Source organism: Astyanax mexicanus, chromosome 12, assembly GCF_023375975.1.
Source record: "Astyanax mexicanus isolate ESR-SI-001 chromosome 12, AstMex3_surface, whole genome shotgun sequence".
NCBI classification, from domain to species: domain Eukaryota; kingdom Metazoa; phylum Chordata; class Actinopteri; order Characiformes; family Acestrorhamphidae; genus Astyanax; species Astyanax mexicanus.
This window is the reverse complement of record NC_064419.1, coordinates 22,163,262-22,178,841: the sequence shown is the minus strand read 5'-3', so window position 1 is coordinate 22,178,841 and position 15,580 is coordinate 22,163,262. Positions and strand designations below refer to the sequence as shown.

The following is a 15,580-nucleotide window of genomic DNA, read 5'->3' as shown; positions in this document are numbered from 1 at the left end:
GTAACTTCCTGTTGTTGATGTGACTTGTAGAAAGTTCTAGATGTTTTAAATGGTTTAATGTGTTACGGTAACAGGAATGAGTGAAACCCAGGGACACAACTTATATGTGTATTTTAACTTAAATATTATTGATTTATTATGAAAAATATATTTTTAGAGCATAGATGGGATTTGGAGTCACACAACAATGCAAAGAAAAATTACATCTCTGAAGGATTTTAATAATTATATTTCATGGTCATTTTATTATATATTTTTTATTATTACATATTGTACTTTTACTATTAGGTCAATGTAAAAAGAACTATGCTTATTATAAGCAATTTATTTTAAAGTTATTTTGTGTGCGCATTTATTTCCTGGGGACAGAAATGGCAACGGAAAGAGCACTTTAAATAGTTTTTTTTAAACAATCTGGCTGTTTAGTAAGAGTCGCTTTGCCATTCAATCTTACATATGGAAGTGGCCCAAATCAAAACTGCCACACACTAATTTGTGTCACATATGACGAAAAGACTGTATTTGTTTACCACATTTACCCACAGTGTGAACATAGCCCAAGTTTTTAAGAAGACTACACCACAATTTTACAGCTGAAAAGACTATAAGAACAAAAACACAAAACCCAAGAATAGCGAGCACACTGAATTAACCACCCACGACTCAGTGATCAGCAAATTTTATATTTGAAAAAGAAAAACAAAAAGATAAAGAAAGCACAGGAGCAATTTAACATTCAGGATTCACCAGACTCTACAATTCACCATCGGCAGAATTCTGCGTCTATGAAAATATAGCACCTTTGTGCAGGTCTATAATACAAATAAACTGCGGCTAATATTTCTCTCTGCCTCTCTCTTGCTAGAGAGGGACATAATTAGCATCAAGTCCTCTTCACACAGAAAAACATACAACACACCCAAACACGTAACCCTGTCCACTCCAGCATGAAAGAGCACTCTACCAATATATATATTTGTAGCACTTTAAAGAGAAAAAAAAAACACACATTATTTACACAAACAAATTCTATTACTCATCATTATTATTATTATTGCTGCTTTAATATATTTATATTTCCCTTGTTTAATAAGTAAAAAAGTAAATGAAAAGATAAATACTCAGCTAAATCAGGGTTGCCCAAAACATGTTAGCCCTCGGGGACAGAATGGGATTTTTGGCCACTTTAGATATGAGACAGATTTATAGATCATATTATAAGATGGGCTACCTTATAAAAAGACTTGAACAACTGCAGCTTGATCAGCTGCTGCCGATATCTGTAGATTTATCAGATTTGTCCCTTGGGTCACTATTTTGGCAGCCCTGAACTGATATAAAGTGTGCTCAACATGAATGTGTGTACACATGTGTGTTTTTATGCATTTGTATAATAAGTAACAGCAAAATACTTTCAATAGCAAATATAAATGTAATTGATCAATGCATTTACAAAGTGAGATATAGACTAAAAACTTCAGGTATCATTCAGAAATCTCACACATGCACACCTTAAGTGAGTGGAAAAGGTTTTTTGTGGCTAAATTAATATATATATTTTTCAGGTTCTCAGCTGTTTTTAACTCACACACTCACAATCTCACACACACAGAAAGGAGTCCAGTCCCCTGTGCACCTCTGCAATTCTTGTGATATATAACTGCATGTTTATCTTCACTGCGTGAAGCAGATCCAGGGTTGGCCTTAAGGCAGCGGCTGTATACATGTATTTCAGTCAAACTGACAATAAAAACATGAGATAAACTCAAGGTGAATTACTGAATTATGTAAACAACAAAGCCTAATGCAACGTGAAGAACTGGCAGGCGAGGCAGAAGTTAAAGAGTAGAATATTTGATGCTATAGGAATATTATAACTGTTTTTTGCACTTGGCCTAAATATATATTTATATTAGCTCCACATTTCCAGCCCTCCCTCATCCAGTCCCAGGGTCCAGAGTTGGCAAGCTGTAACACACACTGCGGCTCGAGGAAGGAACAGTCATACTGGAACCAATACGAGGAAGCTGAGGGTTCCGTTTGTTTTCGGTTGCTTCCTCTCAACCAACACTGTCCTGCCTTCCGCTGTGGAAGGAGGAAGAGAAAGAAAAGGGAGGGGATGGAGGACTGGGCGGTGCGGAGGGGGTGCAAAAGTGCCGTGAGTTCAGTGGTGAGGGGAGATGGGGTGGCGATAGCCGGCCCCCGGCCCCTGGTAGCGCTCGCGGGCGTGTTTCTCACAGAACATCTCATTTCCCACCCAGAAGTGACCACGCATTTTCAGGTTTAGGCCGCAGTCTGTGCACGTGTAGCATTCTGGGTGACGGTAACGATCGTCGATGATCTTCACCGCCTGGGTGCTGCAACACAAGAAATACAATCCATCAATCAATAAATAAAATCTTATTATTACACAGTCTTCCATATTACTCAATAATGATTATCTGCTATTAAGTTAAATTCCAAAATCACGCCATAGCAAATAATAAAAAACATCCAGATGTTTCTAAAAATCTTCCCTGTCTCAGCTTTTACAAATACAGTACCAGTCAAAAATGTTAAATACCTTCTCATATAATGTTTCTTTATTTTACTTATTTTCTACATTGTAGATTAATATTAAAGACATGAAAACACATATTAAGGGACGCATATGGAATTACGTAGGAAGTGTTTGGACTCCAGAATCTCCTGATCTAAACCTGATAAAACTGAGATGATGATTTGAGGTGATTTTGGATGAGCTGGAGCTATTGTTCCACTATTGTTCAGCACCTTCAGGAACTCCTTTAAGATGCTGACAAAACCATTCCAGGTGACTCTCCCTCATTACGACACTGAGATTAAAATACCAAGAGTGTGCAGATCTGTCCTTAAAGCTAAATGTGGCTACTTTAAATAAAACATATTTTGTTAAAAAATAATCATCCATGTGTTCATGTATAGTTTTAGTGTCTTCAATATTAAATGTAAAAAAAAAAAAACATCTTTTGACTTGTAATGTATATCCGTTAATACAGAGACAAAAATGCTTGCATTAGCATGTTAGTCCTGTATGGGGCGATAACGCCTCATAAAAAGATACATTTAAACACCATGAAGTGAAAAGACAACAGGTTCAGTACACACTATATTTAGTGCACTAATTCTTAAATTACAGATTCTTAAAAGGATAAAGTATAGTGTAATAAAATGCATTTGTATCAGAACTGTATTTACATTTATTAGTACACTGAACTCTAAAATCTAGTCTTGCCAGCATGTAGACGTTGAATTTTTGATTATTTATTTCACTAGAGTAAGTAAGGAGGTATTTGAAATTTTCCCAGAAACATGCATGTGTCCCGCCCTCTGCGCTCCTCCAGTAAACGTTGCCTAGTTTTGCCAAACATTCACACAAAGCAATCCAGACTGTTCCCTAATAGTGAAACAAGCTATTTAACGCTTCCAGATCATGAGCATCCCTCACTACCTTCAAAAAACTCCTGAAGACAGAGCTCTTCAAAGAGCACCTACCCTCTTAACACCTCTAATGAACTAACTATTTCTAATCTCATTCCCTGCTGACCCCTCCCCTTTCTCAATCCATCCTATTATTACTTTTTTGGCCTCTTTCAGGCCCTGGCAAAATTTCATCTAATGTAATGTAATTTTTAAGAATCCCTGGACACACTTGGCCTAAATTAACCTAAATTAGCCAGAATAAAGCAATTTTCTGTAATAAAAAGACAGTTAACAACAGACCATAAACTCTCAATATTCATTTTACCAAATCACCAAGTTTTGTCTTTAAGAATATCATCTGGTCTCCCACCCTTTTAATTTTAAGCATGTTGAAAGGCACATTTACAAGTTACAATCAAGTGAAGGTGGGGTTTGATAAGGAGCGTGCAGGGTAGACCAACCAATCAGAAGTTTTTTGCCTTGTTTCTTTTCTAACCATCTCAACAGGCACTATATTTTCTTAAAGGAAACAAGGCTCATTAACAGAATAAAATATATAAATAATTAATGTTAAATCACTCGACACACACTCGGCACACGCCACACATTCACTAAACATACACAAATACTAACATCTTTCCACACCTAGTACTTACTGCACACACACACCAACACCCATGGGTTTACGTCTCAAACTGTAAACTGTATACAGACACACCCAAGAACACAAAACACACGTTTTGTCTAACTGCTCCAGGTGATGCTGCCGAGGGAAACTTTCAACAGTGAGTGTATTGAGGCAACCTAATACTAACACGCGTCTACTCGCATGCAGATCCCATTCTCACACCCAGAATACAGCTCTGGCACATTAAGGTAAATAAGGTAGGAGGACAGCACTTCCCCGAGGGTTAATCATCTCCGTCAGCTCCACCAGCTACTTATTAATCTCTTTTGCAATGCCATTTCACACAGCAAGCCAGCACAGGGAGGAGAAGCGTGCGTCTGGGTGTTTCTGCTCTGTGTGTGTTGGATTGTACGCTTTGTCATGTTAAGCGTTGGTTACTTACACAATGTTAGTGCCACATTTTTCACAGGTGTGGTATTTCTGCACCCCGGCAACAGAAGACGACACCACTGGCTTGGGGGGGCTTGGTGACAGTTTCCCTGGAAACCTGAGGGCAGCCTCTGTCACAAAACAAACATTACATTACATTACATTACATTTGGCAGACGCTTTTGTCCAAAGCGGCTTACAATAAAGATGTACAAAGAGTAATTAAGAAAAATTTAAGGTAAAAAAACTATTTTTAGGTCAAAGGGAGATAATGGGAGGGGAATGAAGGAGGGGAAGAAGGAAATGATGTTAGAAGTAGTTAGATTGTTAGAGGTGTTAGGAGAGTAAGTGCTCTTTGAAGAGCTCTGTCTTCAGGAGTTTCTTAAAGATGGGGAGGAATGCTCCTGATCAGCGAGGGATGCTCCTTATAATTACGTAATGCCTGAAACTTAATTGTCAAGAGGATTATGTCCATTAATTATCATCTAGGCAGCATTACAGTTGGGGTTTTGGGCGTTTCAGGCATTACGTAATTATTAATCCATCAGCTCTTAAGATGAAACTGACTGGAAGAACTAAAGAAGCATATAAACATTCTAGCTTTGTGTTTGAGTTACAATTCACTGTACACTTGATATTGTTGAGAATTCAAAAGCTACTACAAAATGTTTGTTTTTTAAAAAATAAAAGTAACATATGGAGGGGGGGAAATCTAGACACGCAGTACACTTTTTCTTGCAAAGTTCTGAACTAAAGGAATATTTCAATCTAAACATGCATATTATTTTCTATTTTTAAGTTTTAAGCTAAAGGCTAGTATGAGTGTTGATATTAAATCAAAGCTTCATCACTCTTCCTTAAGTTTCTGTGGGAGCAGATTGTTTTCAATCTAACTATCTACAGTCAGGCCTGTTACAGCTGGAACGTTTGCCAGCAGCTCATTTGCAAGTCGTAAAACTGTTAGCGCTGCCTTGCCTTGTTTTCTGACTACTGGAGTCAACATGCTGGATAATCAGACTCCAGAGTGTGGAGAATGGCTTCATGTTTATTCACAGATAATTTCACACACACAAGATCACGCTTTCAGTATTTATTTATTTTTTTTGTTAAAACATTCTAACTTAAAGACATAATGTATACTGAATGACTGTCATATACATGCTACATGTGTATGCCCCCTCTCACTTCCCCAAGACCTGACAAGGTGAACAAATGTGTGCACGCGTGTGTGTATTAGAGCTTAGAGTGGGCCCAAAAAATCCAGTCTAAGCCTAGCAGAGCTTTTGCACATTCTGTCCAAACCTGACCCGGTCATTATAAACCTGACCCTGTCATTATAAACCTGAGCCAGATTTAAACCACACACTTTTTTATTAAGTAGAGCCTGAAAATTGAGCTTTTTAACTACAATTCTGTTCTGCAGGTAACTATAAATCCTGATTTTATCCCAAAACCTTTTCACTATCTTGCCTAGTGGCTGCATCTACACCCCCGTGAGGTGTGCAGCACACTGATTAAAGAAAGCTATAGCAGCGACCAAGTGGAGGAGCTTGTGTGTGTGCACTGAGCAACCCAGTTCTGTGTGATTTTAACATTATTACAACATCACAAATATCACAGTATGATCTGTTACTTTAGTATATTGTGATTATCATGCCATAACTTTATATAAATAAAAAAAATATAATGAAAAATCGTAGGCCTACATCACATGTCATCTTTTTGAACCAGTCCCGAAAGAGCATGAGCAAAGGATTTGGAATTCTCGGTTAAACAATCTAAACTCTAGTGTGTGTGTGTGGCTGGGGGCATGTAACTCACCTTTCTCGTCAGCCTCCAGCACCTCCTGCAGCATTTTAAAGGTGTTCGACTGTCGAGGGGCAGTGCGTGACTCCTTATTCTCCTGAATCATCTTGTACACCTCCGAGTCTCGGTCAAACCTCTGCATTGCGAAGTCCGAGCTGAATGAAACACACACACAGACACACACAAATGGAAGAGAAGATTTAAGACTCAACATCCAAACTCCAAATCAATCATTAACTCTTCATGAAACAGAGCATGAATGTAAGCTTCATTAAAGGACGAAACAATCTGCTTTAGATAAGAAAGGATTACCTCACTGTTGCTAAATTTAACAGCAATATATCTGAGGTCTGTGTGATTATGTGGCCTTGCTGTATATAAGCCAAAAGGAAATGAGTACTCTGGGAGAAAAGGACCTAAAACATAGTGACTTTGACCGTGTAACCCCTCCACATCAACTGTAGCTGTACTTCTCATAGGTGAAGTATGGCACACACAGCAGTATAACATATTACAGATGGATAGAGGCAGATAACCCCAACCATCTTTAAGCCACAGCTCAAACCGTACATTATAAGAGACTTCTTCAGCCACAGGGTGCTTGAGAAAAAACCTTCCTTATTAAGTGCATTTGGATAACCAATGTGTTCCTATTTGAGGGTTTTTAACTTACAATAACAGGAGGGGGCCCTCAGAATTTTCTAGGCCTTCAGAGAAGGCATACTTTCTTTATTTAAAGGACCAAAATTTAGAAATGTAATATGACAAATTAATGTTTAAACTCTCTATTACATAGTCAGACCTCTCCTGTACCCATTTCCTCACCCTGGGCTGCCAAGTATGAAACACAATAGCAGGCAAACACAGCAAGCTGCATCTTGGTCATAGAGTAAAATAAAATTAACAATTGGCAATGCGTTTACTAGATAGAAACAGCTTAGAACCCAAAAGGACTACAAGACAAATACAGAGTTGACCAATTTCCTCATTCATAGATAAGGGTAGTTAGTGATTGCTAATGTCATCATGTAACAGCATGATCATGTAAACTGCTATCAGTCACAATGGAGAAGCAGATGAGCCATAGCTGTTTACTACAATCTCCAGTTTTATCCCCAAATACAGTAAATATCCCCACTCAAAACCAACTGTGGATTTGAAGTTTGCAATCCCAGACTTTGTTTGCTGAAAGAGGTTACCATCGTTCAACGGAACAAGAACAGTTTTGCACAGTTCCTTAAGTCTGTACTGATGTAGAGAAAACTGTTTCCACTGGTGAGCAGCAGATTTGCTCTATTTTAGGGAAATAATATAGCGTATTACACAGAACACATTAATCTGTTTATGGGAGCAATCCATCATCATTAAGCATTAGGCTCATTCATCTTGACATCATACCAATTCCAATACATGTAAAGCCAACAACATTCTTTAATAGTTCTGTTATTGCCAAGATAATGACATAGTCAGTTAACAGTGGAGCTTTTGATGATGTAAGAGTCAGAAAAAGGAAAATATTCAGATTTCCCAGCAAAATGTTTAGTCAGTGTTTGATCATTTTCTCTTGAACAAAGATGGCTAATGTTCAGTTTACAGAATCTCATTGAATCAGCGTTTTTGTCAACAATAAAGTCTGTTTATTTATTTTCAGATTTATGTTCTAGTTAAGGCTAGTTAATATGCTTGAATAGGATGCTTCTTTTAGCCTCAAGGTTACAGAAACCTTGTACCTGCAGTACAAAGAGTGAATTCTTTTATTTATTTTTGACACGTCCAATGGGAGTTAAAAAGGTTTTGTACACCTGGTGAAAAACACTGTTGTTTTTTTTTTTATTCCTTACAAATGCTGAGTGGGGAAGGACAGTGAGACCTGGCACCTGGTGTGGATGTTTCTGATACTATACTGTCTACGTAGTGTCTGTAAATGTTTCAGCCACTCATCACCTATAACATGTCAGTTTGGAACGCACCTGCTTAAAGGGCAGACATGCTGGTGCTGATTCACAAACGATCTGAGATGTAATCAGATCTGTATGGACCACAAGCAGACATTAATAGGGCTCTATGAAACCTATTTAACTTTTTTTTTTACTTTCTACCTCATTAACTACATTACACATTAGTAAAACAGCACTGTTTTTATTGAAATTTATTTTGCTTACTAAAATATAACAAAAATTTCTAACAGAATAGTAGAACTACTTCCATGTGTACCAGTTCAGATCAGTGAGCTTCACTGAGCAATCTCTCTCTCACTCTCCATGTTATGATGTTCTCATCTCATCTCATTGTCAACCGCTTAATCCGTTAAGGGTCGCGGGGGGGTGCTGGAGCCTATCCCAGGCATCGGGCGGAAGGCAGGATACACCCTGGACAGGCCGCCAATCCATCGCAGGGCAGACGGACACAGACAGACAAACAGACACATTCACTCACACACTCACACCTAAGGGGCAATTTCAATCAAGTTCCAATTAGCCTGAACGTGCCGTCTTTGGCCTGTGGGAGGAAACCGGAGAACCCGAAGGAAACCCACGCAGACACGGGGAGAACGTGCAAACTCCACACAGAAAGACCCGGGTTGCCCCAGCCGGGAATTGAACCCAGGCCGTCTTGCTGTGAGGCGGAAGTGCTACCCACTGCGCCACTGTGCCGCCCATGTTATTGTTAATGCTAAAATGCTTTTGGAAAACTGGGCCCAGATCACAGATCAGAAAACAAAATTGAATAGCAACGTAGGAAAAATGGGGACATTAGTTTTAGCTGTTAGGTTGAAAGTATCTTGTGTTACAACTTTATATCTATTAGTGACAATTATTTTGACACAGTCTGTTTGTCTATAAACTGTACTAAGTTTTTTTCGGTCATGTGACAGACTCCTGCTCAGTCTGTATGTTTTCACTGCTTTATTTTCAGGTTTAGGGGATTATAACTGTATAAAATAACTGATTATAAAAGTAACAGCAATATAAAACCTGGATTACACAGGAATGGATAAATGTGAACGATAATTCTTTGAGTCCTGAACTGTGGTGAGTGACCCGCCACACAAGTCAGAAACACATATTTATTGTTTATGTTAAACGGCGTATTATTGTTTTCTGTATTCATAGGCTTTCTTTTGCCACATTGCTGTGATTCTTATCGCCAAGAAAAAAAAATCGAATATAAAGTAAGAAAACTCTTTTAGGAGAAGGGGACCTTATATGGCTTGTAATGGTAAAACTGCAAATTATTCCTTCAGTTAAAAAAATCTATCATGCTCAATATTTCTCTGCGTAACTATATACTGGACACAATGCCGGAGGACAAGGCATGCTTTATTTTACACTGCACAGGAAAAATGAGACTACAGGGATTTAAGTCTCAGCAGACACAGTGATTTTATCCCACTGTGGCTAACTACATCCATATCCCACCCTCAGGGAGTAGCATTAGCAGCAGACACTATACTACTCCAAACCAATCCCCCCCCCTCCCATCCTTTTGCCTGTTAGGCATTCTTGAGTGGAAGAAACACAGACATGCGATATTTCAACCATATATGACTAGCTTCTCTTTTTCGTCGTTTCTCTTCCCTTCTTTCTTTTGCTATTTTTTCATCCTAAATTTTTTTTCAGGGAAAGCTTCACCACTCATTTAATCAAGGTCAAAAACACATTTTCATGCCTATGTGAAATTAACTGTTGGCAGAACATGGAAGTAAGGCTGATTGGGTCATTTGAAAGTATGGGAACACTGGGTTGTGGAGTGGGAAAGTAAAAGTGTGTGTTTGAGTTAATTAGCAGGCAGTTACAGTAGCTGGTCAGCAGGAACTTTATGAGTGCACTTTTAAGCACCGTGCTGATGGAAACCAAATAAAATACAGCTTTTGTTTTATGGTAAATTCCTGACACATATGGGGGTCCAATTAGCATGGTCTACCTTCAGCCTTCCCAGCCAACACCAACAGCCTGAGGTGAACACACAGTTCTCATCAGTGATCCATATACAAACACACACAAACACCCCCACACTGTGTACTGTACAAACTAACTGATCCTGGTTAGAAGGCCACTGCTGGCACGGGCCTCGAGTTGCCAGTGTTTACCGAAACTAAGAAAAGTACAACATACTCTTCTAGTCTGTGTCAAGAGAGCTCAAACTGTAAGCAATTACACATATAGCATAATTTGTTATAGCTTCTATTTTGATTAATGGTTTTACACAAGACGTTTCAGCAGCACAGACAATGATAAGGAATGGTAATTTTTCGGGATTTCAAAAGAAAAATAGAGCTCCAATTATAAACTTGTCATTACATGAACATTTAAGGCTATGAATAAATGGTTTATGCTTTTGTGAACATATAAAAGGACATGTATAGAGGGGGCACTATATAGTGTGTTGGCTGAGCAGCATGTTCAACATAAAATATATGTTTTTTTACAGTAGTTTATGATACTAAAGGAGGAATAAAGGAGAAATAAGAACAAGTGTATGAGTCACTCTCTCCATATGCAGCAGCAAGAGGGAGAGAGAAACGAGTGAAAGGAGGAGGAGAAGGGCTAGGGGACTATCGGGAGTACAGTTATCAAAGCACACTGGCTAAAGCTTTAGGGGTCCTGAACCTGACTCAAATCACATATGTCTGTCCAGTCCGACAATTTTACTACTCGTTTGAGTAGTTTCCTTATATATCAATCAGTAAATTTGTTTACATATGTTGCTTGGATGCCCTGCTCATTAAACAAGTCAGAAGTCACAGAAACATATTTTGAGCTTTTAAAAAAATTAGTAAGAAAGACATACTATAAACAATTTGCCCTGCAGTATTTATGCTAACCTTATCGCATACAGTGTTTGAGTAATGTCCACCAGATTATAAAAAGTCAAATTCAACAGAATCATGGAAAATGACTGAAATATTTTTGAGCATTTAAAAATGAGCTAGAGAGACCCTGAATATGATGAACGACCAGAATTACAGCCTCATTTAATTAAGGACTTCAAATGTAGAACTAGGATTTATAAAATAATGAGCTGGACAACAGCATGCAGATAGTTATGTGTATTATTAGGTATTTAAATGAGCTCTTATATTCCATTTTACTTTTTTATTCAAACTGTAACACTGAATTTAATTAACTGCATATTTGCCAGTGATCAGCCTTACTTATGAAAGCACCTCACAACTTTTAAATGTGTGTTTGCATTTCCAATCCATCCCCATGTTTACATACTGGAGATGGCATATTGTTGATATTGTCTCTAACTCAACTTTACAGGACAAATAGGACAAAACAAACAAAAAAAAAACTTGTCAGTCATTATGGAGCATTTCTATTGGTCCGATAGTATGAAGAACAACTAGAGAACTGCCAGATTCATATTGTGTGAAAGACAGAAACTGCCTCTGTGGGTGTGGTTGACATCTTTCTAAACCTGTATGACAAGTGGCCAATGCCTGACATGTTGAAAAGCAAGCATGTGTGTGCAAATGTGGAATGAGAAAGTATGACATGAACTCAGTCACTCAACTGTACTGAGTGAAACAACAGAATGGAAAGACTGAGAAAATGAGAGAGTGAGAGAGAGAGAGAGAGAGAGAGAGAGAGGGGGAGAGAGAGATACACACACTACAGAGTGAGAGAGAGATGATGAGGCTGTAAATCTTCAGATCCACTGCATGTTCAGATTCACAGACCGGACCCAGCCCTGTTCTGGGGAACACGCTCCAAATTAAAACCAGATTCATCCACTCTTCTAAAACTAGACTCGGTTTTTCCCCCTTTTCCTCTACAAGCTTTGAAAAACTCAAGAAACCCCTTTCTCTAGGTGCTACCGCTTCTTATCATATTGCTGCTTTCTATGACCAGACACACCAATTGAAATACACAGGTACAACTATAATGCCTATATGCTACACTTCCCTGTAGGCTAACATAAGGTATGAGTCATTTAGGAAATCTGAGTCAATCCTAAAATAAACGTTCCCAAAAATAACAAATTATTTACTAAAATACAACATGTACACAAAAGTGACTGGAGGTGCTGTTTACACAGAAATAACAATACAACATTTTTCGCTTGTTTTGGGATTTTTGTTTGTATTTGCCCAATATTAAAGCATTTTAATATAAATTCTAACGAATGAATCTGAACCAGTTTTTATCCTCGACACCCCTTATAAGTCACTCATACATTATAAGCTGTAGTTTTGTTGTAGTTATGTTTTGCATACTGTACTTTGTAGCTCTATTAGCCTGCAGAGGCACGATAGTGATCTTGTGAAAACGCAGGTCGTTCAATAGGCTTCAAACAGACAACAGACAAAACAAGCAACAGCATCCTAGCTAGAGAGATGAGGAACTGATCCTGAGAGCCTCAGAGTGGTAGAGGATGTTTCCTCTAACCCATACAGAACCCGCATACATCCTCAAAACTCTTAAGAACCCCTAAAGAACCTGTGCTGAACACAGCAGAAAATGTTAAAGATCGACTTACCACAAAATCGCAATAAAGAAAAACAGGCAAATTCCTGTGTAGTTAGATCAACTCCCTTTGGTCCAGCAGACCAGAAAAGTTCACACACGCTCAAAACTTAAAACTTACTGCACAGACGCACCAACATGCATATGCACACATAAAAAACTTCATACACACACACCCCTGCCTTTATCTGCTGGAGACAGGAGAAAAAAAAGGTTCAGGCTGAAAGGTGTGACTAAAGGCTGCCTGCTATTGGATGAGTGAAAAGAAGAGGCGGATGAAAAGGGAATCCCAGAGAATTCCATACGCTGAACACAGAGGGGGGTGGAGTCAGACGAGTGTGTGTGGCATGGAAGTGTGTGTATGTGTGAGAGTCTGTGGAAAGTGGGGGGCCAATTAGGGGCAGAATGAAGCTCCTCTATAGTGTGACTTTTGGAGAAATTAAAACAAAAAACTGAAAGTTAGAGACAGCAAGATTAGAAGTGCGCAAGAATGGACAATAGAGAAAAGTGTGAGAGAGAGAGCGACAGAGAGAGAGAGAGAGAGAGAGAGAGAGAGAGAGCATAAGGGAGGGAAAGAGAGAGAGAGAGAAAGAAAGAGAGAGTGAGAGAGAGAGAAGCAGAGAAAGCAAGAGAAATAGAGACACAAAGACCCAGACAAGAACACAAACCATGTTCTAACTTGTCTAGGGGGCTGACAGAACCCCAAGATGGAGGAGCCAAAACAAACCCTGAAACGTGTGTGTGTGTGTGTGCGTGCATGCATGTGTGTGTGTGAGCGTGCGTGCCTGTGTGTGTGTGTGAGAGAGAGAGAGAGAGAGAGAGAGAGAGAGAGAGAGAGAGAGAGAGAGAGAGAGAGAGAGAGAGAGAGAGAGAGAGAGAGAGAGAGACAAAAAAGATAAAAACAGTCAAGCAGGCCAGAATCCCACAGAAACACTGCTGAACCAAAACATGCAATTTAGTGTCTGTGTAAATATTCTCAATTTCAAACAGATGATCAGAGTCAATAGAAATTCTTGTAACATAAAAACACATTATAGGAAATCCCAGTACATATACAGTATTGTGCAAATGTTTTAGGCACCTGTGGGTAAAGAAAAAGCTTCTTATCTGTGAAGTAAGTGTTTATGAGCTCAGTAAAACACCAGCATTACAATAAATACAAACAGCAATTTTACAAAAAGCAGAGCTTTTACAGAACTGTTTTTCTTAAAACATCTCCTAATCTCTCCTCATCTGAGATTAATAGAGTTATTTCTTGTTCCCATCATATTAACAGCTGGTTTGGTAAATTGGTAAGTTTGGTAAAGCAGGTGAGCTGCTGACGGAACTGAACAGATATACACATGCAGGCTGAGGAGCATCGAGGAGAAATCTGGAGTCTCTACACTATGTTCTTCAACTTGGTTTACAGGAAATAACATACTTAGTTATATCCTTAGTAATCCTTGTTACGATTTACTGTATGTATGTTTATTTGCATCTGTTCAAATCATGTCATTTTTTTCAGCTGAGATAAACGGATAAGTGTAATTTGCTTTGGTGCCTAAAACTTTTGAACAGTACTGTATATCATGGTTAAGTTAGTAGAACATGAACTGTAGCCAGTTGTGGAAGATAAATACATGTCTGATCCTAGCCTAGTTAAAACCAACAGTCATTAAGATGGCTGGTCATTTTGAGCGATTGGAATTGGAGTTCATTGCAACAGATTACATAACTTTGATCAATCTGATGAGTCACAGTGCTCTCGCTAAGATTTTTTCAGTAGTGGGGATAGGCCCACACTTTCTTTATTCCAGGTTCAAGGTTTCCCTGCAGGCACGTAACAGTATTGGACGTCATGACCAACATTTAACCTGAAATGAACATATATTGATATTGGAGGCCAGCTGGGTTAAGTTAAGCATTTTTTCAGCCATGTTGAATAAATGAAATGAAATAAAGAAACAAACTGTCTGTCTACAGGGCTAGGATAGTCTTGTTGGCTGAAATATCTTAGCCTTAACATTTAAGTTTGTTTAACAAAAGACAGGTTTCTTTTCTCTGTGTAAATGTTCTCTTTGTGTCACATGATCTGTGGCATTCCGTGATCTCAAAAACATTAACTATCATAGTTATGCAGATGATACACATATATATCTGGCTGTTTCTCCAGATGTTTTTAGCCCCATTGACTCATTATGCCAGTGTCTAGACCAGCGTTTCTCAACCTTTTTTCTATCACGACACCCTTTAAAAGTATGCAAAATCTCAAGGCACCCCAGTTTACAAATGGGGGGCGGGGGGATTGCTGGCGCAATACTTCAGGTGAGAACGAGGAGAGTTGCTGGCGGAATATTTTATTTCAGGTGAGAAGGGGGGGTGGGGGGGTTATTTACAATTAGCGCGAAACCTGCTGACTTTTCAAACGAGTGAAATACTCTGCTACACTCACTGCTGAACTACCACTGGATGAAGAAGTTAATGGCTCCGATTCAGAGTTATCTGAACCTGCAGTCTTCTTTTAAAAAAACGTTCCATGCGAGCTTGAGCGCTTCACACTACTCTCGCAGTGCATCGCGTGGGGGAAAAACTTTACAGTGTGTCCCAATTTAGGGGCTGCATCCTTCGGAGGCTGTATTCGAAGACAGATTGCGTCACAGCTGCGCAGTAATACACCGCCTATCTCTGTGGGTCGCATCCTCCAGAGTATGCTGCCTGTGAATTGGGACACACCCCGACACGCGCTGACTCTGGAAAGGAAATATGCAGGTGATGCGCAATATTTTGACGGCACCCCCGATGAAGCCAGACGGCACCCCAG

At 39.0% G+C, this 15,580-nt stretch overlaps 1 protein-coding gene across 1 annotated transcript in view; it reads right to left on the bottom strand.

The window, feature by feature from the left end:
• Window positions 1–663: 663 nt before the first annotated feature.
• The window catches only part of pdlim2 (PDZ and LIM domain 2 (mystique)), an 83,074-nt gene continuing 68,157 nt past the window's right edge, over window positions 664–15,580 (bottom strand). Inside the window, exons 8-10 of the mRNA XM_007260144.4 lie at window positions 6,320–6,459; window positions 4,512–4,629; window positions 664–2,357 (exon numbers count right to left, since the gene is read on the bottom strand). Of these exons, the coding sequence (XP_007260206.1) occupies window positions 2,165–2,357; window positions 4,512–4,629; window positions 6,320–6,459 (451 nt within the window). The 3' untranslated portion in view covers window positions 664–2,164. The remainder of the gene's footprint in view (window positions 2,358–4,511; window positions 4,630–6,319; window positions 6,460–15,580) is intronic.